The sequence below is a fragment of the Alnus glutinosa genome, chromosome 14 (assembly GCF_958979055.1).
Source record: "Alnus glutinosa chromosome 14, dhAlnGlut1.1, whole genome shotgun sequence".
NCBI lineage: Eukaryota > Viridiplantae > Streptophyta > Magnoliopsida > Fagales > Betulaceae > Alnus > Alnus glutinosa.
Genome location: NC_084899.1, coordinates 10,386,566 through 10,411,126, shown reverse-complemented (window position 1 = coordinate 10,411,126; position 24,561 = coordinate 10,386,566). Strand labels below are relative to the sequence as shown.

General features: G+C 39.3%; 1 protein-coding gene and 1 pseudogene across 1 annotated transcript; one reads left to right on the top strand and one right to left on the bottom strand.

Annotated features, from left to right (window-relative positions):
- Window positions 1–9,873: 9,873 nt before the first annotated feature.
- Window positions 9,874–13,731, top strand: LOC133856703 (probable glycosyltransferase At5g03795; annotated as a pseudogene).
- A 636-nt stretch (window positions 13,732–14,367) lies between these two features.
- Window positions 14,368–23,592, bottom strand: LOC133857161 (serine/threonine-protein kinase SRK2A-like). The gene is made up of 9 exons (XM_062292305.1): window positions 23,078–23,592; window positions 22,498–22,572; window positions 22,259–22,360; window positions 22,091–22,144; window positions 21,912–22,004; window positions 21,696–21,788; window positions 19,848–19,952; window positions 19,646–19,744; window positions 14,368–14,929 (listed from the first exon to the last, which is right to left on the bottom strand). Exons 1-9 carry the CDS (start codon window positions 23,195–23,197, stop codon window positions 14,603–14,605), a joined length of 1,068 nt encoding a protein of 355 aa, XP_062148289.1. The 5' UTR covers window positions 23,198–23,592; the 3' UTR covers window positions 14,368–14,602.
- Between the last annotated feature and the right edge of the window lie 969 nt (window positions 23,593–24,561).

The following is a 24,561-nucleotide window of genomic DNA, read 5'->3' as shown; positions in this document are numbered from 1 at the left end:
AGATAACTCCTCACTACTTCATTCTAACTGTGCATTATTCTTGGCGGGGAACTAGTTAACGTCTTTAACTTGATAGTGAGCATGCAATCCAACACGATACCTTATAACAGTTCGAGCCTGGCAGTAGACAAGAAATTCGGTGTTACAATTGTTTAGGGTCGAACTCGATTAGCATGCGACACTTGACCAAGGGCATACCTCGCTAGGAGACATGAATATTGTTGATACAGTTTCCAGCATAATGACGTGTTGCCTGATGATTTGCCCTGTTTTTCATGATCTGCAAAATAAGAAAATAAACACTGCGTCGGGGGGTGCCGACGATCCCCCTCCGATGCTTAAGTCAGAAAATATTGATTGTGATTTTTAGAGAGACGATATGTTTAAGATAATTGAGTTTAGGGTTATACCTGTTATAAATGTCTATTTATAGGCTGAGAATTGACAACAAACCTAATGGCTTGGACTAATATCATTTAGGGCTTTAATTGTGGGCTGGTCATGGGCCTGGTGGCCCACAACCTTTCTGAGTGGATAATTTCCCTAACAGTTACCCCCCGATTCCCATGGTTGACTTGTCCAGCTAGTCGGGCATTGGGAATCTTCTTTGTACTGGCGACTGGAGTTTCTTTTGTCCATCAATACTGAGGATGCAATGTCAGTCATTAGGTGCTTGTTGAGACCATGGTTGTCAGAATGTCTAGCAAGCGGCACATGTTTCGAGACTATCTCAGCTCGCCGAAGAATTCGAAGCCAGAGATAACTTGGTTGCAGAGCTTGCAGAGAGCCGGAAACAGCCTGATGCATTTGAGGCTCGGGTATGCAAATTTGAGGTAACATTAGATCGAATTTTGAATGACTTAATTGAGGCTAACGGAGATGAAGACCAGCTAGCCGCCGGGCTCGATGCCTCTCAGACCGAGGAAGGAAGCTGTTCAGTTTTATGAGCTACCTCAACCGGGGAGGATAACTGCCAAATAAGAAGAATCTCGATCCTGTGAATAACAACGACAATATTGGGATAAGGATCCCTGTATATTTTGCCCATATATGCTTTTGGGATCAACTAGATGTCGGATCTGCGTGTGCTCTTCCTGTATTTCCTAAAGTAGAGCTTTCTGAGATGAAGTATGTTCCCAACCTAGGGGTTGGGTTACTCATAAGATTCTGACGACCGATCGGGTTCTCTGGTTTAGGTCGATCCGATTGAGCTTCCGATTTGACCATGGGCCCACACAGTCTCGGGTGCATGCTGACAACGAGTGACTTAATTGGTGTTAACTGAATTGACTGATTGCCAAAAAGATAAAGAGTGTCTTTTTCGGAGCTTAATGCATATCAAACTCGGAAGATAGTGCTGGCTACATAGTTGTATGCTGCTAAGGCTGAGAAGGAGCAAACTGTGGCCGGGAGGCAAGCTGTAATCCAGCTGCAATAGAGTGCTGAAGATCGATATAAGAGATTTCAAACAAGTTCCTTCACGGTCAGTATACCTGATGAAGAGGCATCTGAACTCATCAACTGAGTCGAGGGTTCTTCTCGGATATTCCGATGTTGGGGCAAGCGGGCCCCTAACTCCTAGAGTGGTAAATTCGTTCCCGACTTCTGGGCCCCCAATTGATAGTATTGAGGGCGATTGTGAAGAAGAATTGGACAACTTGTAAAATGAATATTTCTCTTTGACGAAATCTAGCTGCTGTTAAGACTGTTTGAGAGAAAGCCAATCAGGAAAAAGCACAGGCTATAACTTGGAAGAAAGCAGTTCTTCCGATCACGGAATTCGAGCGTGCATCTGGCATAGTAGAGTCCGAGCATGCGTTCGCGGATGGAGAATCATCTGGGAGTTCCATTTTGCAATTTTGGTTTTCGAATTTTGTTAAACTTTGAATAACTTTTCCTAGCCCCCTTCTGTTGGCTGCGTCCCTTCTGGGGCGTGTGCTTCAAATGAGGATTGCCAAGCAACCGACCGAGGCTATAGCTTGGGAAACCGTTCTTGAAGTTCATACTGGGGACTCTCCCAGGGCTACGCGAGATTCGAGCCCAGTGATGATTTTGCCCAATTTCCACATAGCGGAAGAAACTGCTGAGGAACATGTGTCCAAAGGGGAGAAAACTTTGACTCTCCTCGGGAGGCTGAAGGGCTGTTCATCAATCGATTGCTTCTCGTCGAGTGAATATTGCCGCACAGAAGCGTGAGAATGCTGACAAGGAGAGTGTCATGGCCGGTGAGGCTGCAAAGAGGCTTCTGCCCGCTAGGGGCGAACTTGTGCTTGGTTTCTTCGGAGGAGCATATATCTGCAAGGGATGCTCCTAGTGTCGAGCCTGTCCTAGAAGAATCTTTGTTTGATGCCGAGACGACAAATCTTTGTTTTCTCGTTCTTTTCATTCGTTGTCAAGTTGGTTGTGTTATGGCGAAACTTGAAAGTTCATAGATGTTAATCCCACGCCGGAGGTTCGAGTGGCCGAGATGCAAGTTGGCACCCGAGGTAGAGCAGTTGAAGAAGGATGTTCGGGCTCGGGACCAAGAACTGAGTGTTCCAGATTGACTGAGAGAGACTTGGGGTTGGGAGCTCAAGGTTAGTTGAAAACAGCGAGAAGAATTGCAAGGCCGGCGTTTGACTGAGTTATCTGAGTTATTCCCGAGGATGTTAATTATTTGACTGAGGTACCTTACAATCCGAGGAATGTAGCTCATATATGTGACCGAGTTATCTTTCAAACCGGTTGTATTTGAATCATTACCGAGGGAAATAATCGGAGTGACTTGGTTGTCTTCCCGAACCAGTTGTATTACAAATCGAGGGAGACAACACCTTGAGTTGAACCGAGTCACCCCCCATGTTCCGAGCCGATTGTATTTAAACCGAGGGAGAGCACTTTGAGTTGATCTGGTTTGAGTGGAACCAAGTAACCCCCGGTGTTACCGAGGGACATGACCGGGTGCGTGTTCCGAGCCGGTTGTGTTTCAAACCGAGGGATACAACACTTTGTGTTGATCTGGTTTGAGTTGAATCGGGTCACCCCCCGTGTTACCGAGGGGCATGACCGGGTTTGTTGTAGGGGTTGCCTCCCCGTATGGTTTGTTGTAGGGGTTTCCTCCCCGTATGGTTTGTTGTAGGGGTTTTCTCCCCGTATGGTATGTGCTAGAGCCGGACCCCTGAAATTTGTTAGAACAAATGTATATATATTGAATAATGATTAGTTTGCATACCTGAGTTGATAGACTGATTTCCAAATATCTGTGGTTGTTGGCGTTGCAGCACAGAAATGCACTTTGAAAGCGCAATTGTTGTTGATTTGATCTGGTCTGGTTTGATCTGGTTTGATTTGAACTGAGACATTCCTTAATGACTTAGACAAATTTGGTGATTTGTCCGAGTCATTGTTAAGGATATGACCGGTGCGTGCTCCGGGTCGGTTATATTTCGAACCGAGGGGAGCAACGCTTTGATTTGATCTGGTCTGAGATAAACCGAATCACCCCCCGTGGTGCCGAGGGGCATGATCGGGTGTGTGTTCCGAGCCGGTTGTGTTTCAAACCGAGGGAGACAACACTTTGATTTGATCTGGTCTGGTTTGATTTGGTATGAGGCTTACGGCAGCTCTGGGCTTATGGTGGCCCGAGGCTTACGGCGGCTCGGCTTCGTGCTCGGACGTACCGAGGCTTTTGCTCGGGATTGCCGGGTCTGCTGGAGGCCATGATGAGGCTTTTGTCTTTTTCTCCTTTTGAGCTTTTCGATGGAGTTCCTGTATCAACACATCACCATAAGACAAACAAATCAAAAATATAAGTTTGGACTAGATGCTTTGAGTGACCATTGATTCTCGTGAGGTTTTCATCGAACGAGGCGACATGAAAGCTCCTTTGTGTGTTGTACAAGCTCAAATTAGCGATGACGCCCTGTCTTCTAAAGAATATAATGGGTATGGTGAGACCTCTGGCCCAAAATATTAGCCTTGCATGCGTCTTAAAGGAACATATGTATGCATATATGTAGCAAAGTCTAGCAATTAGCGATTTATTAGTGCGAGAAAATATGTAAAATTGCACTGAGATTTGGTCATGCAACTTGATATACAGTCTTCTATTTCAATCATAGTTTTATTTCACAGGGTTTAGCTGATTTTTAGCTAAGTATGGATGTTTTAAGATTTTGGTGTTAGACTGTCGATAGAATAAAGTGTGGCTAAGTATAAAAGTTTTCGAAGCCTTCTATTTTCTATTATTTCGCTTCGTGTATGCTAAAATAAGTAATGGTGTACCATCATTTTTATGTGTTGCGGTGAAGAGCTAATTTTTAGTGTCACCGATCAATGCATGAGATACATTCGACTGTCTCAAGATTTGATGATTCTTTATGACAAAGATTTGCTAAGAACTGTGTTTCTTGAATTACCAAGTGTTGTGAGTAGGCTAGCATAAATGAAAATGCAAAGAGTGAACTTATCTCGATATTTTGATGGAGTTGTGCATTGGGACTCCTCGGAAAAGACCCTCGAACTGTGCCCTCGGGAGATGGCGAGCCCGACATGGTGCTCTTCGAGAGAGAACCTCGGATTGAGTCCTCGAATTGCCCCCTCAGCTCGGATTGGATCATTATCTCGGGGTGGGCCCTTGGTCGGATTGGATCCTCAGCTCGGATGGGACCCCTCAGCTCGGGATACAAGCTCGGGGGTTTGGACTGTTCATGCTCTATAGAGTATTTTCTTCTCTCTTTTATTCGAGGAACCTGGTAAATTTGATGAAGGCCAATAGCATTTGTAGGGAGATGTGAGCGAGGTTTGTGTATTGTATACTTCTACACAGTAGCCTCTTCAATAACCAGTTCAACTTCATATTTTAGGACAAATAGATCCACAGCACCCATGACAAGCATATAGAAGCTATTGGGTTTTTTCCAGCCCCTTAGTCGGTTGCCAACAAGAATTTCTCAACAGGCTCCTGACTCTTATGGCCAAAGAAAACCTGCATAGGAAGCTTAACAAAGCATAGACATGGAGAGGTCATCTCATGTTTTGTTTATGAGTAGAGACTTTCTCATAATTTTTTGAAACTGGTCATTTTGGTGTGAGACTTCTGCTCAAAAACATTAAATGCAACCTTTAATTTTAAGGTTCTTGGTGATGCCACCCTCACCTGTCTATTCCACATCACCTCACATCTTTTTAGAAAACAACATTAAAAAGAAGCTTTGAACACCATGCCTTGACGTGGTCTTCACTCTTCTATTCAATTTCCCTTTATCTTTTATATATAAAATAAAACATATATAAAAATTCATCTGTCTTATAAATCTATTTATGGAAATATTGCCTTGGGATAGCAAATCCCTCATTTAATGCTCTGGTTAGTATGAGATGATTAAAAATATCTTGTTTAGTTCAATTGTGGATGCTGCACTCCATAAGACTTAGACACGCACAATATTTGCTTTCTATCTATGCCTCATGTGAGGCTAATGCCTAGGCTGGCATATTAAAGGGACAAGTAAAAATGACATGATTTGACTCAACTTTATTAACCGAGAGGTTGTTAAGACAAGCGTATTCTAAATGTTGAATTAGCAAACGAGCATGATAAACTTATCTGTTAGTTGAACGAGATTTTGAATCCCGAACCGGAGCTTCGTTTCTTCCATGGAAAGGAAGTAGAGCTGGCCAGAGTAGAGAAGGTATGGGTCGAGTTACCCATGGACAGATTTGACTTAGCAACACATGCGTGGCCCCTAAGAGAACAGCGGGCGATGCTGGTAACACCCATGCACAAAAACTGTGTTGTAGAACTGCTTCACGCTGAAATAGTCGGAGATGGGTTTGGCCTGGATCAACTTTGAGAAATCTATGAGCTTGAACCCGGTGTTATTCGGAGCCCCGTTTTTGTGGGTCTCGTGGTCATGACCCACAGCTCGTAAGACTTGTGGATGAAGACCACGTGGGAGATGCAGCCGGCGAATGGGGTCATCCGGTCCTCGAAGCTTCCTCCTCGAAGCCCTCTTGTACGCAGAGCACCACATCGAGTCTGGATCTGGTGGCTATAGCACCGAGGATCATAGCGGGATTGCTCACCACGTTGAGCTGGTTAGCGAACCCATGTTTGTATCGCCGTTGCTTCGGGGTCTAGAGCCACAGCTCAATAGCCAAGAAAGGCATGGGTTGTAATCTGGTGCCGCCACGAGTACCAGAGCTCCGGCGGGTCACGAGCTGATGGTGGAGGTCAGAGCTCCGGCGGGTCACGAAGACAATCTCAGGGTAGGAGGAAAGGATCCGAACTCCAACCTAACTGATCTGGGTTGGGCCCTTTCTTCCTTTTTTTTCTTTTTTTTTTTTTTTTTTTTTTTTTTTTTTTTTTGTTGGGCCGGCCCGTCGGGCTTACCGCACCAGGCCCTCTCGGGTTAAGAAAACCCTGCCCAAGCCCAAGCTATTCGACCCAAGATCTCCTTTCTTCTTTGAGTGTGTTGCCGCTACCCGTCCTCAACTGCTCACGTGGTACTACTGTTACGGGTAAATAAAGGAAGTGGAAAGATAACGTGGGAGTCGTGGGACACTAGAGACCCACTACTTCATAACTTGCATTTCCTCCTGATCTAAAGCAGGTAATGCTCCTGAGCTGCAAGGCTGCCACGTGTTCTCCTTTGGACATCTGGATACTTCCACGCCTGACAATTTCCAGCGCTCATGGAAGAACCACTACAATGAGACCTCTGCATATGGAAGGCCAGTCTTCATTTCGGTGTGGTTGAATGCCGATCGAAGGGAGAGTTTGTAAGGGAAGACTCGGATCTGACGTGAGTGAACACCGATTGAGCATCGTTGAACGTTTGATGATCATAGATCAACTACTGTGTTGGAGTTCATTTTTTTGTAAATAAGCCCAAATCTGTGCAAATCTGCATCCGCTGATGGAGGGCGTGATTTGATTGCAAGTCACCATTCTGGATTTATTTTTCGCAAGAAATGATTTGTCGTTCCCACAGACGGCGCCAAACTGTTGATACAGTTTCCAGCATGATGACGTGTTGCCTGATGATTTGCCCTGTTTTTCATGATCTGCAAAATAAGAAAATAAACACTGCGTCGGGGGGTGCCGACGATCCCCCTCCGATGCTTAAGTCAGAAAATATTGATTGTGATTTTTAGAGAGACAATATGTTTAAGATAATTGAGTTTAGGGTTATACCTGTTATAAATGTCTATTTATAGGCTGAGAATTGACAACAAACCTAATGGCTTGGACTAATATCATTTAGGGCTTTAATTGTGGGCTGGTAATGGGCCTGGTGGCCCACAACCTTTCTGAGTGGATAATTTCTCTAACAAATATGATGCTATGCTTGACCAGGGTTATACCCTATTAGCAAACGACACTTGGTTGAGGCCGTACATCATTCGCAAGCACTTCACAATAGGAGGGACCATGCAAATTATCTAGGTACTTGCACATTATCATTCATATTACGCTCTCTTCTAGTGGTGGCGGCCATCATGGGAGGATTGTATCTCCCACCCACTAACATGGCAGAATTCCAAGGCAACTGATATACCCTACGAGTTCCAAGGCAAAAATGGCAACGGTTCAAGAAAAGCTAGATGGTCAATACAAGTCTCATTGCCTGACCAGATGAACTTGTCTAACATGAGATTGAAGGGCAACTAATATACAAGATATCCACCCAGTTCGCCCAAGTTGGAAATGAAGGCCTAAGAGCCCACGATTTAAGCCTAGGTAATCAAGCCTGAACCACGAGCCTCGATTGGGCTGTAGAACCTAACATTCCAATTGTTTATACAATGACCAAGGATATGACACAAAGAATAACTCCCCACTATTTCGTCCTAACTATCCCATTAATTCTTATGTGGAAACAAGCAACAACCTTAACTTGGTAGTAAGCATGCAATCTAGCACAACAAATGATAACAGCCACAACAAGACAATAGACAATGAATTCGGCCCTATGATTGGTTATGGTCGTACCCCCATCAGCAAGCAATACCTAGCCAAGGGCATACCTTACTGACACACAAATTTGATTCCCCGCCTAGCCAAGACTATATTTTATTAGCGAACGGCACCTGGTCTGTAACGACCCAGAAAAAAGTACTAGTAACATTTGCGCTATCAACCTAAAATGACTAGTCAATTTGGAGTTTTTCCTAGAATTCCTTATAAAGCCCAGTTTCACCTAGTAACTAAGCAATGTGAGACTTAGCACCCATGAGTATATTTATAAACTACTCACTCTATGTGAGTTATTCATCTCTTCCCAATATGAGATCGGGATGTTACAAACTTTCCCCCTTAGACTCCTGACGTTCTCGTCAAAGCCATGTCATGCAGCGCACCAGTACCACATGGCTTGGCGTTACTAGGTGGCTCTGATACCATTTGTAACGACCCAAGGAAAAGTGCTAGCTACATCTGCGCTATCACCCCAAAAAGACTAGTCAATTTAGAATTTCCCTATAATTTTTTATAAAGCCTAGTTTCACTTAATAACTAAGCAATGTGGAACTTAGCACTCATGACTATCTTTATAAATCACCAACTCTATGTGGGCTACTCATCTTCCCAATATGAGACCGGGGTGTTACAAACTCCCCATCTTAAATTCCTGACGACCACGTCAGGGCCACGTCATGCAGCGCTTTAGTACCACATGGCCTGGCGTTACTAAGTGGTTCTGATACCATTTGTAACGGCCCAAAGAAAAGCGCTAGCCACATCTACGCTATCACCCCAAAAGGACTAGTTAATTTAGAGTTTCTCTAGAATTCCTAATAAAGCCCAATTTCACCTAATAACTAGGCAATGTAGGACTTAACACTCATGACTATCTTTATAAATCACCTACTCTATGTGGGCTTCTCATCTTCCCAATATGAGACCGGAGTGTTACAAACTCCCTCTCTTAAACTCCTGATGTCCTCATCAAGGACACGTCATGCAGCGCTTCAGTACCACATGGCCTGGCATTACTAAGTGGATCTGATACTATTTGTAACAACCCAAGAAAAAGTGCTAGCCATATCTGCGCTATCACCCCAAAAGGACTAGTCAATTTGGAGTCTTTCCTAGAATTTCTTATAAATTCCAATTTCACCTAGTAAATAGGTAATGTGGGACTTAGCACCCATGAGTATCTTTATAAACCACTCACTCTATGTGATATATTCATCTCTTCCCAATATGAAATCAGGGTGTTACATGGTTAATGTCATACGCCATTCGCATGCACTTGACATAAAGAGAGGCCATGAACTTTTTCAGGTACATACACATTACACTATTTTCTAGTTATGATTCCCTCTAAGAAATCTATGGATCACTCTTTCTAACTTAACTTAAGCATCAGAGACATCTTCAGTCAAGACCCAGGCAAGTCTTTGACCTTCATTACTCTCTCTTGCATACGTCAATCGTCATTGTCTAATGTTACATGACTATCATTGTTCTGTAGCATGAGAGTATAAACTTAACATTTTTATTTGATATTTAATTCGAAGGCAGGACAAAACTGAGTATAAAAACTTTGTTCCTATATTATGTACATACTTAATTACTTCTAAGTATGAAAATGATTAAAAATTAATTTCAGAAAACTCGACTGATGCTACTTCATTCACTACTGCCATTATTACTAAGAATGTGTAGAACACTCACATTGCCTAACATTTAACATCCTTTAGTAGTTGTCATAAAGCGAGAGCTTTTGGTTCTCCCCATCCTCCTCCACCCACCAAAAAAATAAATAAATAAATAATCGAGCTTTATTAGTTGTCATCTGCTGGAGATGTGGCAGATGTTTCAGTCGTTATTGAGTAATCGAGCTGGGACCAGTGGGGGACACCAAGACTCGGGCAGGCAAGGCGACAATGCCCATTACCAATTCAATGGAGGGGGATCCTCTTATCATGAAGGATCTACCTCTAACGAGGGATTCAAACCTAAGACGGCCAGGTTGGAATTTCCGAAGTTCAAAGGTGAGGACCCGGAAACTTGGTGCTGCTAGGCGGAGCAATTTTTTGACCACTACAGCACTCCTAATGCTCAGCTATTATTCATCTCCTCTTTCCATATGGAGGGTCGAGCTATGGTCTGGTTCCAGGAGCTTAAGGCTAGTAAGTGTGTCGGCAATTGGGAGCAATTTGTGACAAATTCTTCACTATTTTGGGTATTTTAGGGAATTTAAGGGAAAATTTAGAAGAGAGATGGATAAGAGATGCAGTGGAAATGGATATAACTGAAAAAGAACATAAACACGGCACAATTCGAGGTTGCCAGCCTCCAAGAGAAAACCTCACAATTCAACAGATAACCCTTCCAACTAATAGAGGGGACTTATATATTGTCCCTTACAAAACGCATAAACCCCTAAACAAAACGACACTCCTAATTTACTGTCTAAAACAACAGGCTACAAAGCTTTAAACGGCACTTTCCCCCTTAGCCCCAAAACGCACCGCATAGCTTAAGCACACCGTTTCATAGCCTTCTAGAATCCTCCAGCTGGACTGCATCTCTCACCACAAGAACTCGGAAATGATGCCACCTATCCTTATCACTTTAGCTTCAACTTAACTCCTTCTCTCCACTCGACTTCTTTTCTTCAAGATTCTCCAATTCATTGTTCTGCCACTTTTCCAACAGCTGGTGGAGCTCCTCATCTCCCACATATTGCTGTTTTAAATCTTCCACCCACATAGCAGTAGGAATAGAAAGGAGAGTAAGGGTAAAGGCTGAATCTTGAAGAAGAGAAGTCGAGTGGAGAGAAGGAGTTGAGTTGAAGCTAAAGTGATAAGGACAGGTGGCAGCATTTTCGAGTTCCTGTGGTGAGAGATGCGGTCCAGCTGGAGGATTCTAGAAGGCTATGAAACGAAGTGCTTAACCTATGCGGTGCATTTTGGGGCTAAGGGGGAAAGTGTCGTTTAAAGCTTTGTAGCCTATCGTTTTAGACAGTAAATTAGGAGTGTCGTTTTGTTTAGGGGTTTATGCGTTTTGTAAGGGACAATATATAAGTCCCCTCTATCAGTAGGAAGGGTTATCTGTTGAATTGTGAGGTTTTCTCTTGGAGGCTGGCAACCTCGAATTGTGCCGTGTTTATGTTCTTTTTCAGTTATATCCATTTCCACTACATTTCTCATCCATCTCTTCTCTAAATTTTCCCTAAAATACCCAAAACAGTGAAGAATTCGTCACAAAACCTCTCTCCCCCCGGCATTGTTTTGTCCCCTTAGTCTTCTTGGACTAAGGGTTTTTTTTTTTGTCCTTCTTAGGTTTTCCCAATGGAGGTTAGAGTCTCCCAGCCACTAGGGCTGTGGAGTTTTAGTCCCTCATGACTAGTTCGGTTGGTGGTTTTCGTCCTCGCGGACTAGTTCTAGTAGTGGTTTTGGTCCTCCTAGTCCTTTTTTTAGTTCTTCTTTGTTTGTTGACAGGAAAGCACTTCAGAGAGGCTCCAAAGGGGAAGCAACCGCCGCTCGTGTCACCGGCGGCATGGATTTGGTGAGCTTCAGTTTTTTCTCCATTCTTTGAGGCCAGGTCTATACACTTCCACCGTCTACAATTAGACACGTGCCCCCCAGCCTTGCTCACCGCCACCCTCTGGTCTAGTCGCCATGTTTTACAGCTGAAATGATCGCTGGTGCTCGGCGCATGGTCCTCACGGGCCATGGTGTTTTCACACCTTGGCCACACGTGAGGGCCACGCTCCGTCCCTTTTGTCATGTATGGTGGCTTCCACTGCTCTATGGTGTTGCGGGTGTTGAAGGGTGATGTTCAGTGATGGCACGTGTGCTTTACGCACCATCGCCGCCGGCAGCTTTTCCGACAACAATTTCTATTTGGGTGTTTTCTTATATTTGACATATTGCATTTGACAGATTGTATTTGACAGCTTGCTCTATGTTAGATTATCTTGATCGTTGCTTTTTAGCACAGATTGTTTGTGACCAACTTCATAGTGCAAGTAGTGGTTTCTATGTTAACGCAGAGGCACCTTTCTGTTGGCTAAGTTTATTTATAGCAACTGTCGGTATGATTTGATTTCTGGGATAACTGTAATGGGGCATTTGTATTTGTCTGAGTCCCTGTATTGGTCTGAGTCTAGTTTTGACTCAATTTGATTGTAACTATGTTACCCTTTGGGTGTGTTAATGAAATGTTTACATCTTCCCTTCAAAAAAAAAAAAAAAGCAACTAGCAACTCTCTCTCTCATTCATGCACCGGCCAGGATTGTAGTCGACGCTTGCGGAAGAGATGAAACAACATTGTAGCAACACATTCCACTCTTCTACTTCATTATTTTTGCTTCTCTTTCTTGTGATTCTACCTTTCAGTTCTTATATATATATATTCTGTTTCTTGACTTTCTATTCTCCATCTTCCTCCAAACAAACCGCTTCTAATTCTAAGTTCCTTGAAGCCGCAGCAGCAGCAGCTCCCATATCAACTCCATTTCCTTCTAGACAACGCAATATTGAAGCGTCAGAATCACCAGCATCTACAATATATTTACTTCTTCAGATCCATCACCAGATCCCACTAGAAAAATACTAAAAAGGCAATAATGGATTTGGAATATTGTATTTACAAATGTATTGTTGGATTTGACTTGGGCGCTCCCAAAAACGAAAGAATAAAGTGCAAGAGATGGATCTTTTGCAGTTTTTTTAATAGTCTAGAACCAACTTGAAATTAAATCTGGCTGGTGAAAAAAGTACTGAAAATCTTTTGTAGCTTTTTTTTTACTGCACCCTAAGCCAAATCCTCTATTTTATATGTAGTCACATAATGAATATGTTGCGATTTAGTGTGGTCTCCATGGTTCACCACCTTTACGTCCTCGATTCCCATGACGTTGCGATAACATTCATGCCATTGCCACCAGACATCCTTTCTGGAATCGAAGCCTTGGCGCTGATCATTTCATGCTCTCTAAACAATTAATCAATCATGATCATTCCCTTTTTTGTTGTCATTTTAGAAATTTTATTGTGATTTTATAATACTTGTAGGATTACTCAAAATAAATCTTTTGGAATATTATCTATCTATAGGGGCCGAGGGCGTCTTCTTTTGTTCCACATTTATTCCACAGGTCCATAAAGAGTTCTGTGCAATGCTAATACTTCTGAAGGATTCAATCCTGCCAAGGATGCATCCCTTCCGGAAATTAATCTTCTGACCGGCAAAATCACAGGGTTGGTTGGCAGTCTACGGCCTTCTCGCCGATCGGTTCTTGCTTTCTTTGCCGGCCGTTTACACGGCCACATTAGGTACCTACTTCTAGGGCAATGGAAAAACAAAGACCAAGATGTGCAGGTTTATGAGGAACTTCCTCAGAAAGTGTCTTATAACTCAATGTTGAGGAAGAGCAGGTTCTGCTTATGCCCGAGTGGGTATGAAGTAGCAAGTCCAAAGAGTTGTGGAGGCAATCTATGCCGAGTGTGTGCCAGTGTTGATTTCTGCTGGCTATGTGCCGCCTTTTAGCAATGTTCTGAACCGGAAGGCGTTTTCTGTGCAAGTGGAGGTGAAGGACATACCAAAAGTCCAAATATCAAAACCATATTGATGGGTATATCTCAAAGACAGTACTTGAGGCTGTACAAGAGAGTAAAACAAGTTCAAAGACATTTTTTGGTGAATGCACCCCCTAAGAGATTCGATGTTTTCCACATGACTCTTACACTCTATTTGGCGCAGAAGGTTGAACATCCAAATTCAAGATCAATAACCATTGATGAATGCATTAGAAAAGGCAAGGAAGGTAGAAAAGCTTTTGAGATAATTTCTCAATAAGAGAACCAAAGATGGAGAAAGTAAGAATTTACAGATTATTGCAATTCTTTTATTTGATTAAACCAGTTCAATAATTGTGCAGTTGTTAATTTGTTTAATGGATTAGTAAGATAGTATCTTTGTACCTTTTCAAGTCAAGTTTATAATTAACAACATTAATCATGTTTATTCCAAGTTCAGAATGATTGTTGGTATTAGCAGAAATGGTATTAGCAGAAATGACAGTTTTCCCCCCCAAAGAAGGTGTCGTAGTATAGTGGCTCAGGGTTTTATTCAGCTGCAATATGCAGAGAACCAATCACATAATTTACAAATAATTCAAAGCCTTTGAAAGGGCTATCAAGCAGAGACGTATTAATACATATTCAAGGAAAGCCTTAAAGGAGGAAGGGCCTCATAACAGCATCTTCTCATAATTTGAAAAGCTACGGCCGCGCCAAAACTGGCCGTAAAGCATGACCAGCAATAAGGACAAGCATCATAGGTGAGTTTCGTGGTATCCATTGCCCATCCTAGCACTCTAATCAGTCTTTCCATCTATAAATCAAATTATTCATCATACACATTCAAGTTTGCATAACAAGACAACCATCTTTCTCACCCATTTGGCATCCATAGTACAAACAGTAGATTACATGCAAAGCGCCATACAAGTTTGAACATGTGATGTACTACTTCAGAATCGACTATTTTTTGAGATTGTGCATCAAATTATTAAACATTATGCACACAAATTGGTAAATCCTAATGTCACAACATTAAACACTTTAATTATCCGATTATTAGATAAGGATGATAGATACAGCTTAACTGATTCGAAATTCTCCACTTGCATGAATTTCTTTGACCCTCTTGTCATACTCGTCTTCTTCATCCTCTTCTTCTTCCACCTCTGCATCTATGTTTCCGATGTCTTCCTCATCTTCTGCTCCCCAGCTGAAGCCCCAGATAGGCTTAGATGCTGGAGGTGGGTTTCTCGCCTCCCCTACAATTTTCATTATCTCATCCTCGCTTTGAAGAGAAAAGCTTGGATTGTCTCTCTGGTAATAAATAGCTTGAGCAGACTCCGTTAGCTCCCTTGGCATGTTCTTTACAAACCACGGATGGTTCTTGATATCTTTGATTGTAATTCTCTGCAAAACCAACAACGCATTGGAAATCACCTCAGCACAGTGGTAGACATACTAGTACTCAACATTAAGTCAAGGTACTTTATTATGATAGATATAATATCCTTTGATAAAAACCTTATAACCTAGTAATCCACATAACAAACTCACAACCAGAGAGTAAAATTATCCTCTCAATGTAAGTAGGTTTCCACAAAAAGCAACAAATCATCTTGGTTATCTTAGCTATGCCTCAAAAGAGTATTGTGTAGCAAGACATACACGTTTTACTAATTAGAGTAAGCTACTCAATATGTAAACATAAATTAACCGTCACACCAAAAGTCCCCATTTCATATTAGACATTCTATCAAATATCAATGACCAGCAAACCAGATGTGGTACACTATATGATAATAAGCGATATGAACTTCTTTTCAAATCATTGGAATGAGTCTTTAAAATAAGAAAACCAAATGACAGACTTAAGGTTGGCATGTTCCATCAGAAAGTATCTTTTTTTTCTTTTTTCTTTTTTTCTTTTTTTATCGTTGCTTGAATCTATCAGAAAGTATCAATAATAAGTCCTGAAGCTTCCAAAATTTAAATGGGAAAATTTCCATTAACTTTAAAGAGTCTTCAGATCTTGCCCAGAAAGTTTTTTTAAGAAGAAAAGAAACAAAAAGATACCAAAAAAGGAGTTCTCAGTTTTTATACTTTCAAAGACGGAGTAGAGCCCTTCGAATAACTTATATCCCTAAGCTATGCCAACTAAAGCCAACATGTAGCAGCCCCAGAAGCAGCATGTGATTTCAACTCTATGAATTGTTTCAAAATCTGTATAACTAAATTGAGAGACAACAGAATATTCTGAGAAACAGCTTCTAGAATATATATTATAGGGGTATGTGGTTCAACAAGCAATTCTAAGCATTCTGCCTTTGCGGCGGATTGTGACAAACTGAACCAAGACAAGCCTTCTATTGCGAGTGTATGTGAGCGTTGAATCCAGCACCAAGGAGAAGCAAACAAAATCAGTAGCTAACATACAGAATTGGACCTCAGCCTGAAAGCTTAATTTTTTGGGTTGAAGTTGTGTCTAACATGTATATCAACAGACTAGGTAAACTCTTTGCATCTCTATCCTTCAGCAAATTTGTATCAGAGCTGATAGTCCAGCTTGGGCAAAGTATCTTAGTCTCGACATATTTGGTATATAGCTCCATTGAGAATGTTGGTAACTATTGGAGCGAGTTCCGTTTGGTGACTATTGCATTTGGTGCCAGTCCTGTATGCATGATACTCTTGAATTTGTGAAGGACTCACATGCAAGAGGGAGTTATGTCAATGTTTTAGAGGCTCACATGTAAAGTGGAATTAATTCTAAGTGAGTAGTTGATATATATGATTGGACCCAAACCTAAAAGCTTAATCTTGGAGTTGACGTGGTGTCCAAAATTATATCAACAGGTTCTTATAGGACTCTTTAGGATATTCTCTCAACAAACACCGAGTCTGTACTGGAGCTTGAAAGGATCAAGTTTCTGAACAGGAACCCTACTTTTTGTTAAAACCATCTAAAATTTGATTTGAGGGAACCCTAATAAAACAGATCATATTCAGAAATGTTTAATCACTATAGCTGTGCACTAGCCCATGCAGTTGTGGTGTTATAAGGGATGCAAAGGGTCCAAACATGGGATCTTTAAAAGCAAGTCTAATAGAAAAATGTTACGAACCTGAATATCAAGTGCGCAACAAGATAATTATGGTAGGTTTTTAGTGGAAACCTAGGCCTCCTTCAAACATGAGTTTGGAAATCAAATTCACTAGTTGATTTTTATTAACATTAAGCAGTCTTTAAATAGACTTATAAACAAATAATGATACAAACTAAAACTAATGATAAACCTAATAATAAAACTAATGATAATCCTAAGTGATAAAACTAATCTTAAAATAACTATTAATCCTTATTAAATAAATTCCTACTCTAAAACAACTTCTAGCCTATCTCAGCATATCCTATCCATTTTTGTGATACGGCCTTCAATTAATATCATGTACAATATGCCCTCGCTTGTTATCAAGGATCATAGCCAACGACACTTCTCATCTCCAAAATAGTTTTTACTTACAATTATCAACAATATATTAAATTTTAATCAAGTAAATCTCATCCTTCCACACCCTAGATCTTTGTTTAGGCTTATCTAACTACATGAAAGTAAGAAATACAGCTCTCCTTTGGTGACCTACCTTTAGTTAGAGCCAAATTTGTTAGAGAATATATTCTCCATATGATTATAATCGAATCAGAATTGAATACATTCAATTCTGATTTGATTTGATCTTCTTCCATACCTTTTTGTACAATCTCATATATTCTCCTACTATATCCAATCACAATTATATGGAGAATATATTCTCTAACAGAATTTATGGAACTCTATCTTAGGCCTTTTGCATATAAAGTCTCTTGTTGCTATAACCTCAGCACTCTCCCATTTGTTGACTCATCTTCCAACTTTTCTTGTTGAAGTCAGCCATCATGTGAAATTACGGTACATTGCGATGCTATCTCTTCCTGGTTTGCTTTCAAAGCAGTTGTAATCATTTTTTTGCAACCTCAAGTTATATTTCCCTTTCTCCCATTTATAAGTGTGATCTTTACATATTTAATACTTACAATGACCAACACATATTGGCTGCAAACCTCCAAACAGTTCCCTGTATAAAATAGTTTCCCATCTGAAATATCTACCCAGACAAAAAAATAAAATAAAATAAAAAATAAAAAAATGATTCTTCACACATGTTCTCATCCCCACCTTGTAGAGTGAGAATCACCATATTTATGCTGATTTGGACACAGGCTGACCAATGCGAGTCCTAAATTTTCTTTCTATAATAACATCGGTGACACTAATAGAAGTGCATTCAAATACTGAGAGAATGAAATGTAACAGGATTTTAAAGAATTTTTGAACTGTGAAGCACAAGCAAATGGCTCAACAGATAAATGAAAAGCCAATTAAGGGGGGATATAGGTTACTCTAGTAAGTGGTTTTCAAAAATTAAGTTACACAAACAGTAACAAATAGATTCTACAGATTCATACAAAGATAATCAAGTAGTAAAAAAAATAATGAAATTAGTGCTTTCACCATTAGGGAAATGTTCACTTTAGACGTAAAGTTAACCATCATATTACTGATTAGTAAGAAGTTGTTTTGGAAAGCTAAGTAAATAGGCATCTGAAGAATTTGTTTCTCTCATCAAGAGCTTTTAAAAGAGGTCTATATGGGATTTTCCCGAGATAAATTTTTTTTTTTTTATCAAAGAAATCTAATCCAATTCATGACACTTGTTCATGATCAAGTATCTCAAAGGGGCTTGGAGAAAAGAGCCAAATTATCTGAAACAAGGGAACTAGGATTGATGTGGATACTGTCTTAAACGTTGAAAGAACTAATATAGACGCTTTACCAATCAAACCACATGAATAGAACTTTACCCATGAAATTATCTTGCCTTGACACATCAATAGAAATTACTTATAGACAGGAAAAGCTATGTCCTCAAGAAAGAACTCAATAAATTTTATGAAATTCCTTTCTTATTCAATGTTTCCAAAAAACTCATCATTGATTGTCTTCATGTTGATGATGCTAGCACAATTTTGAGCTATAACATATGTCCTTTACCAATCCTTCCCATCAGAGAGTAGGCATCTCATTCTATAGATTTGGGGATTCTGAACCTTTCTAAATAACTGTTCTTGGTTGTATTTATGTCTAGGGAGTGAATATCAATTCAACAAAATTGAAAGGAGGCATCTCATTCTATTGAGAGTTTTTGGGTTTATCGGCTCAAATGAAGTTTCTAATTGAAAGTTGAATAAAAAATTAGGTATTCTTTCCTAAATGGCATTAGAAAATGGGAAAATATATATCCAAAAGAAGGAATTATTTGAAACGAAGGAAGAGAGAAAACAGAAAAGAACAATGTATTTACGAACAGGCCAAAGCACCTGAACCATGTTAATAGGTAAGACAGAACATAAATTAGAAAAGAAACACTGAGATTCTCTAGATCTATTGCAACCATATTATGGACATGACTATGCTAGTTACACTAAAACCCTCTAGGATAGTACAATGACAAGGTGTAGAGAATCATACGCCATTAAAGAAGCAAGATACAGCTACGCTATATGAGTACAAACCAAGAACCTTCCCGGAAACTGAAACAATGCAAGACACCAAGATATTAACTGAACCCTTAGAGCGTTTCCTGGAAAGTGAGTGAAAGGATATTCATTACCAATAAAGGCAATCATGTTTATGGAAGGGGACAGTTGGCTATTTCCAATGTCAATCAAGACAGACTCCTCTGCTTATTTGTACAGTTACACCAAGGCAGGGAATTTAATGTCATGTCTACCCTATCATTCAAAGCAGCCACCATACCATAGCCAACCAGGACAAACTTTCCATTAATACTAATACGCCTTTCATTAATGTGGTAAATGGTAAATGGCCCTAGGAATTTCCAGGAAGAGGGAAAAATAAAATTTTAAGAGGCTTCATTTAAGAGTAAGTTCCAATGAGATGAAAAGGGCTAAAAAGGTGTTATTTTCATGACATCCATAAGCTAGCCACATGTAATGGCTGCAATACATTGCAATCAAATTGTTGTGATCAGAACAAAATTCAGTAACTTCAGAATGATACATACCCTGGATGGATGTGCAACAAATATGCGGGAGAGTAGGTGTCTGCAATCTTGAGATATGTGTACATAGTCAGGGATCTTGTACTGAACAGACATTATTTTCTGCAGAAGAATGATAACGAGGAAGAAGATTTGTATATGAAAATATTGAAAAACTCATATTTTAAAAAAAAAAAATTATACGGATGGAGAGTGATATATTTACTTGAATTGTTTTCCTAAAATTCTTGGGGTCATCTTGGTCTTCAAAAGGGTACGCACCCACCAACATGACATAGAGAGTTACTCCACATGACCACACATCTGCCAACTAAAACAAAAGCAAGAATAGATATAATCATCTCTAAAATCAACAAATTAAAGCTAGTCCTATGCTTATAGCTACTTAGAGTTGTAATGTTAGCAAGCATACTATTTAATGGGTCCGTTAATCTTTTCGTGTTATGATACATGTAAAAATGATTTTATAAATTTAAAAGCTTCTGATTGTCGGATAGGATGACCAGAAGCAAAAGAGCCATTAATTTAAGAGATTAATTATGCAGATTGAGGGAATTTCAACTGCCCGTCAAACTGGAATTGGTGATCTACTTGTAGTAAACCAAATGCTGTTGGATGGTTGCCAGTTTCATATACTGAAGGAGAAAGGCCATTCCAGACCAAGTTCAGTATAGTAAAATTTCCAATGTATCAAAAGCACTTGAATTTTATGAGCCAACTCGAAAATATGAACAGCCATAGATGATGACTAATGGAAGACATGTAATGCATGAAGGAATGACTCATCTAAGATTTACCGCATTATACTTCTAGAGTACAAAGATCCCTTCCCCTCTCTTTTCCATCCAAAAGGTGGGAGGGAAAAAATCACACACATGTATAGTAATGACAAAACTAAGTTTTCACACAGTGGAAGCTGATGCAGCAAACCTCCATTATTCAACAGCCAATTAAATACTAGTGGGTTTAACAAGTCCTCAAGTGTTTATTAATTTCTGAAGTCCAAAGACTATCATGACTTCAAACTTGGCCAAAACAGAAGTCTCAAAACCATATGTCCACATGGAATGTCTATAAAGTCACTGGCTATGCTTTATCCTCATTAGAGAAAAGTAATAAAAGGACATGTTAAGAATTTAAGATGCACCACTTGACTTGCATGTACATTCAAGCGGATCCTTTCACAATACAAATCCCCATCCCCGCCCTTCAACTGTAAGACTTTCCCATAACCGCCTCATACTCAGAATGGGAGAAGATATTAATCCTCATCCCCATCCAATATAAAACTTTTAATACCCTCATCCAATCCATCCTGCCTCATGAACCTAACAAAGCCAAATAATTTCAAGAAGAAAATAAGCTCTATAACTACTTAAGCCCTGGAATTTCAAGAAGAAAATAAGATTTTTTTTATAAAAAAAAAAAAAAGGGAATGACATCTACTGTAGTGCAATGAACAAGGGAGATAGAGAAAATGGACGAGAATTTTGATTTGACAACCATTTTGTTTTTATAATATCGATAGTCATATGTTTTCTTTTCTTTTCTTTATTGATAAATAATAGTCATATGTTTTCTTCATATATATTTTTTCTTTCATATTTATAGTTACAAATGTCCATTTTTTGCTGTCCCAAACCTATTGTCCAACGCCAACCCCAACATTTACATTTCAGTTTTTGTACCTTTTACCCTAAATCCATTTATTGTACACAATAAAAAATAATTGAAATTTGAACAAATAATAATAACACAATGAAATAAATAAAGGTATGTCACTAAAGGAATTAATTTCATTTTCTTAAAATATGAGTTTTTGTCAAAGGAGAGTGATGGGGTGACAGAAGCAATACTAATTTAAGGGTAAAATTGTAAGTATCTACGAGACGGCATGGAAAGTGACCAACTTGCCATGCCTCATATCAGTTCAGTGCGCCAATCCCCATCCCCCCCCCCCCCCCCGTTATCCTCCCTTATCCCAAAAACAGGCTGGAGAAAAATATTAAAAAATTTCCACTCAAAAAGTAAAACAAGTGAATTACAAATTTACCTTGCCATCATACTCTCGCCTGGAAAGAACCTCTGGCGCAATATACGCCGGAGTTCCAACTGTGGATTTGGGTCTTGAATGCAGCAGGGATGACTACACCACAATTAAAAAGCATAGCCAAAATAAAGAAGTTCAGAAATCAGAATACCATTATTAATTACTAAATATTACCAAAATATATATATATATATATATATATGAACCTAATTTCCACACCTTAGAGTAACCAAAATCACATATTTTCAGCCGTGGGGCAGGGCTTCCATCTAAAAGCGTGTTTTCCAGCTTCAAATCCCTATGGCATATTTGCTGCAAAATAAGATTAAAACATAAATAATTGTAATTTCAATGATATAAGAAAGAGAAAAGGAGAGGAGTGTTAAGTTTGATGTTACCATGAAATGGCAATAATTGACACCAGAGATCAGCTGCTGAAAGAAAAATCTGGCCTGGGCAATTAAAGAAAAATAAAAGCATGTTAACTACGAAGATAATTTCAATTAAAGAAAGTGAAAAGTGATTAAAAGAGAGCTTATTAGAGTGAAAAGAGAGAAAGTAACAACCTCGTCTTCACTGAATCTACCGGCATTGCAGATTCGTTCGAAGAGCTCTCCGCCCGCTGCATATTCCATCACAATCAACAAATGGGTGGGTGTCAAAACCACCTGCAGATTTAAACACCAAACAGCAAAATAAAACTTCATCAATATTCAAATCCCTTTTAGCCATATTCTTGGAGTCTAAATAATAATAATAATAATAATTTTTTTTTAAAAAAAAAAAAAAAAAAAAAAGAACTAGCCTCCTTGAAACGAATGATGTTTGGGTGCCGAAGCGATCTGTGGTTGAAAATCTCTCTCGCCACATTCTCATCAATCTGCAATTTAAGTGAGATAAATTAAGAACCGGTGATGTGAATAGAGGAGCCTTTTAAATCTGTTTGGTTTCTGGGAAAATGGAGAGCACAAAAGGAAACAGGAAAAAGATTAGTTAACTCAAATTCAAGCACCAAATATTACAATTGGGTTTGTTTTATTCGAATATATTTTTTCTGGGATCCACAAAATCATGAAAAATCTAAGATTCCAGAACTGATTTTATTTTCCCTCACTACATTTTCCCCCGGAAAGCAAACTGGGCCATAGAAGAAATTTTTCCCGTAATTGGGATTTCACAAAACATATAATAGTCTTCCATTCGGCTCAGCGTAAAACACCCTTCTCAACTTATAAAAAGTTCAAATTAAATCTTCCACTCTCTGGAACCAAAAACGCCAAACGTTAATCACGTAAACAAAAATCAAATTTGTGATACTTCTTCTTTTCCTAAATTTTCCTCAGTTTTCAGGGCAAACAAACAGAAAAGCGCGACAGTCGACACACCTTGTGGCCACGCTCGATGTATTTCATGGCGACGAGCTCCTTGGTCTCCTTGTGCCTCAGCAGTCTTGCCACACCGAAATTCCCAACTCCCAAATCCTTGACCATCTCGTATTTTTCCATCTTCACGGAGTATTTCTTTCTCTGCTGCGCGCTTCAACAAGTAGTACTAGTTATATCAAAGCAAATACGATCTCGATGATTCACAGTGGCCAGTGCAAATATATATATATATATGTATAATATATATGCAACTCCCTCGGTTCTTTGCATGAAAACTGAAAGAATATGTAACATGTATCTCTGCGTGTGTACAAGGAGACTCAGGAGAGAGTGTGTGGGATTTGGATCCAGTGGAAGTTATTTATTAAGGAGCAGAGTCGAAGCATGCACGTGGTGGAGGGATTATAAAAACGAATCCATCCATCACCAGCTTCAATCCAATCACCACAAACTTCAAACCGCCTTCCTTTTCTTTTCTCTTTCTTCTTTATTTCTGCTTGCTTTGCTATTGGATCTCTAAAAACGCCGTTGTGCAAGGAGACCCAACGCGGAGTCACTTTGACTTTGACTTTTGGATGCCGTTTTCCCACCTTCTTCTTTTTCTCCTTCTTCTTCTTCTCCTTCTTTTTTTTTTTTTTAATTTTTTTTTTTTTTTCTTAATAGGACTTACGGTCCTTAGAGTTGACTCTTCGTTAAAGGTTCTTCTGATAAATTATAATTACAAATTATATCGTGAACCGTTTTTTGTCCACCAATTTAACAGAATTTATTAGTAGATTATAATAAAAATAATATTTAAAGGTTGTCTCACTATTTATATGACGTGGCAAGCTAACCAATTCTGTTAACTTGGTAGACGAAAAACAGATTCAGGAAATAATGTGTAATTATAGTTTATCATAAAGGCCACCATGAACTTTTTGTACCACAGGTAGTGATTCGTAATTTAAACCAACCTTAGAGACCAGTGATGCAATTATCCCTTCTTCTTTTTTTCCCCTTATTTCTTTCTTCTAGAAGAGCATAAATCTAAAGCTTACTTTTAATAGGAGTGTTATATATTACAATTTTTTTTTGGTAAAAACTTTATTTATAATTTTTTATTTTTTATCAATTTTTATAATTAAAAATAGGTGATTTAGTTTTTTGAATGGTCAAAATCAAATTTTAAGTGTTTTATAAAAAGAAGAAAGAAAATAAAATTAAATCTTAACGGATTCCTTAAATAATTAAATACTATCTGGTTGGCGTCTCTTTAGAATAAAAAAAAGGACGTCCCCTTCCTAACTTTCATGGTCTATTATTATATGTATCGGTTTACTGAATTTGGTTGTGCTGTAAAAAAGGATTACAATTTATAGACTTTGAAACTTTTTTTAACCGTTTATATCTAATTTTAAATTTGAGAAAAGTACAAATATTCAACTCAAACTATCGTATCATTGTTAATATCTCTCAAACTATTAATTGTGTCAATTTACTCT

Bases quoted from the DNA above. Each gene is read 5' to 3' on its own strand.
- LOC133857161 (XM_062292305.1), bottom strand. From the start codon at position 23,197: ATGGAAAAATACGAGATGGTCAAGGATTTGGGAGTTGGGAATTTCGGT. The intron at 21,789-21,911 runs GTGTGGAAATTA...ATTGTGGTGTAG, and splicing joins GTGATTTTGGTTACTCTAAG to TCATCCCTGCTGCATTCAAG. The intron at 19,745-19,847 runs GTAAATATATCA...ATTCTTCTGCAG, and splicing joins ATTTTAGGAAAACAATTCAA to AAAATAATGTCTGTTCAGTA.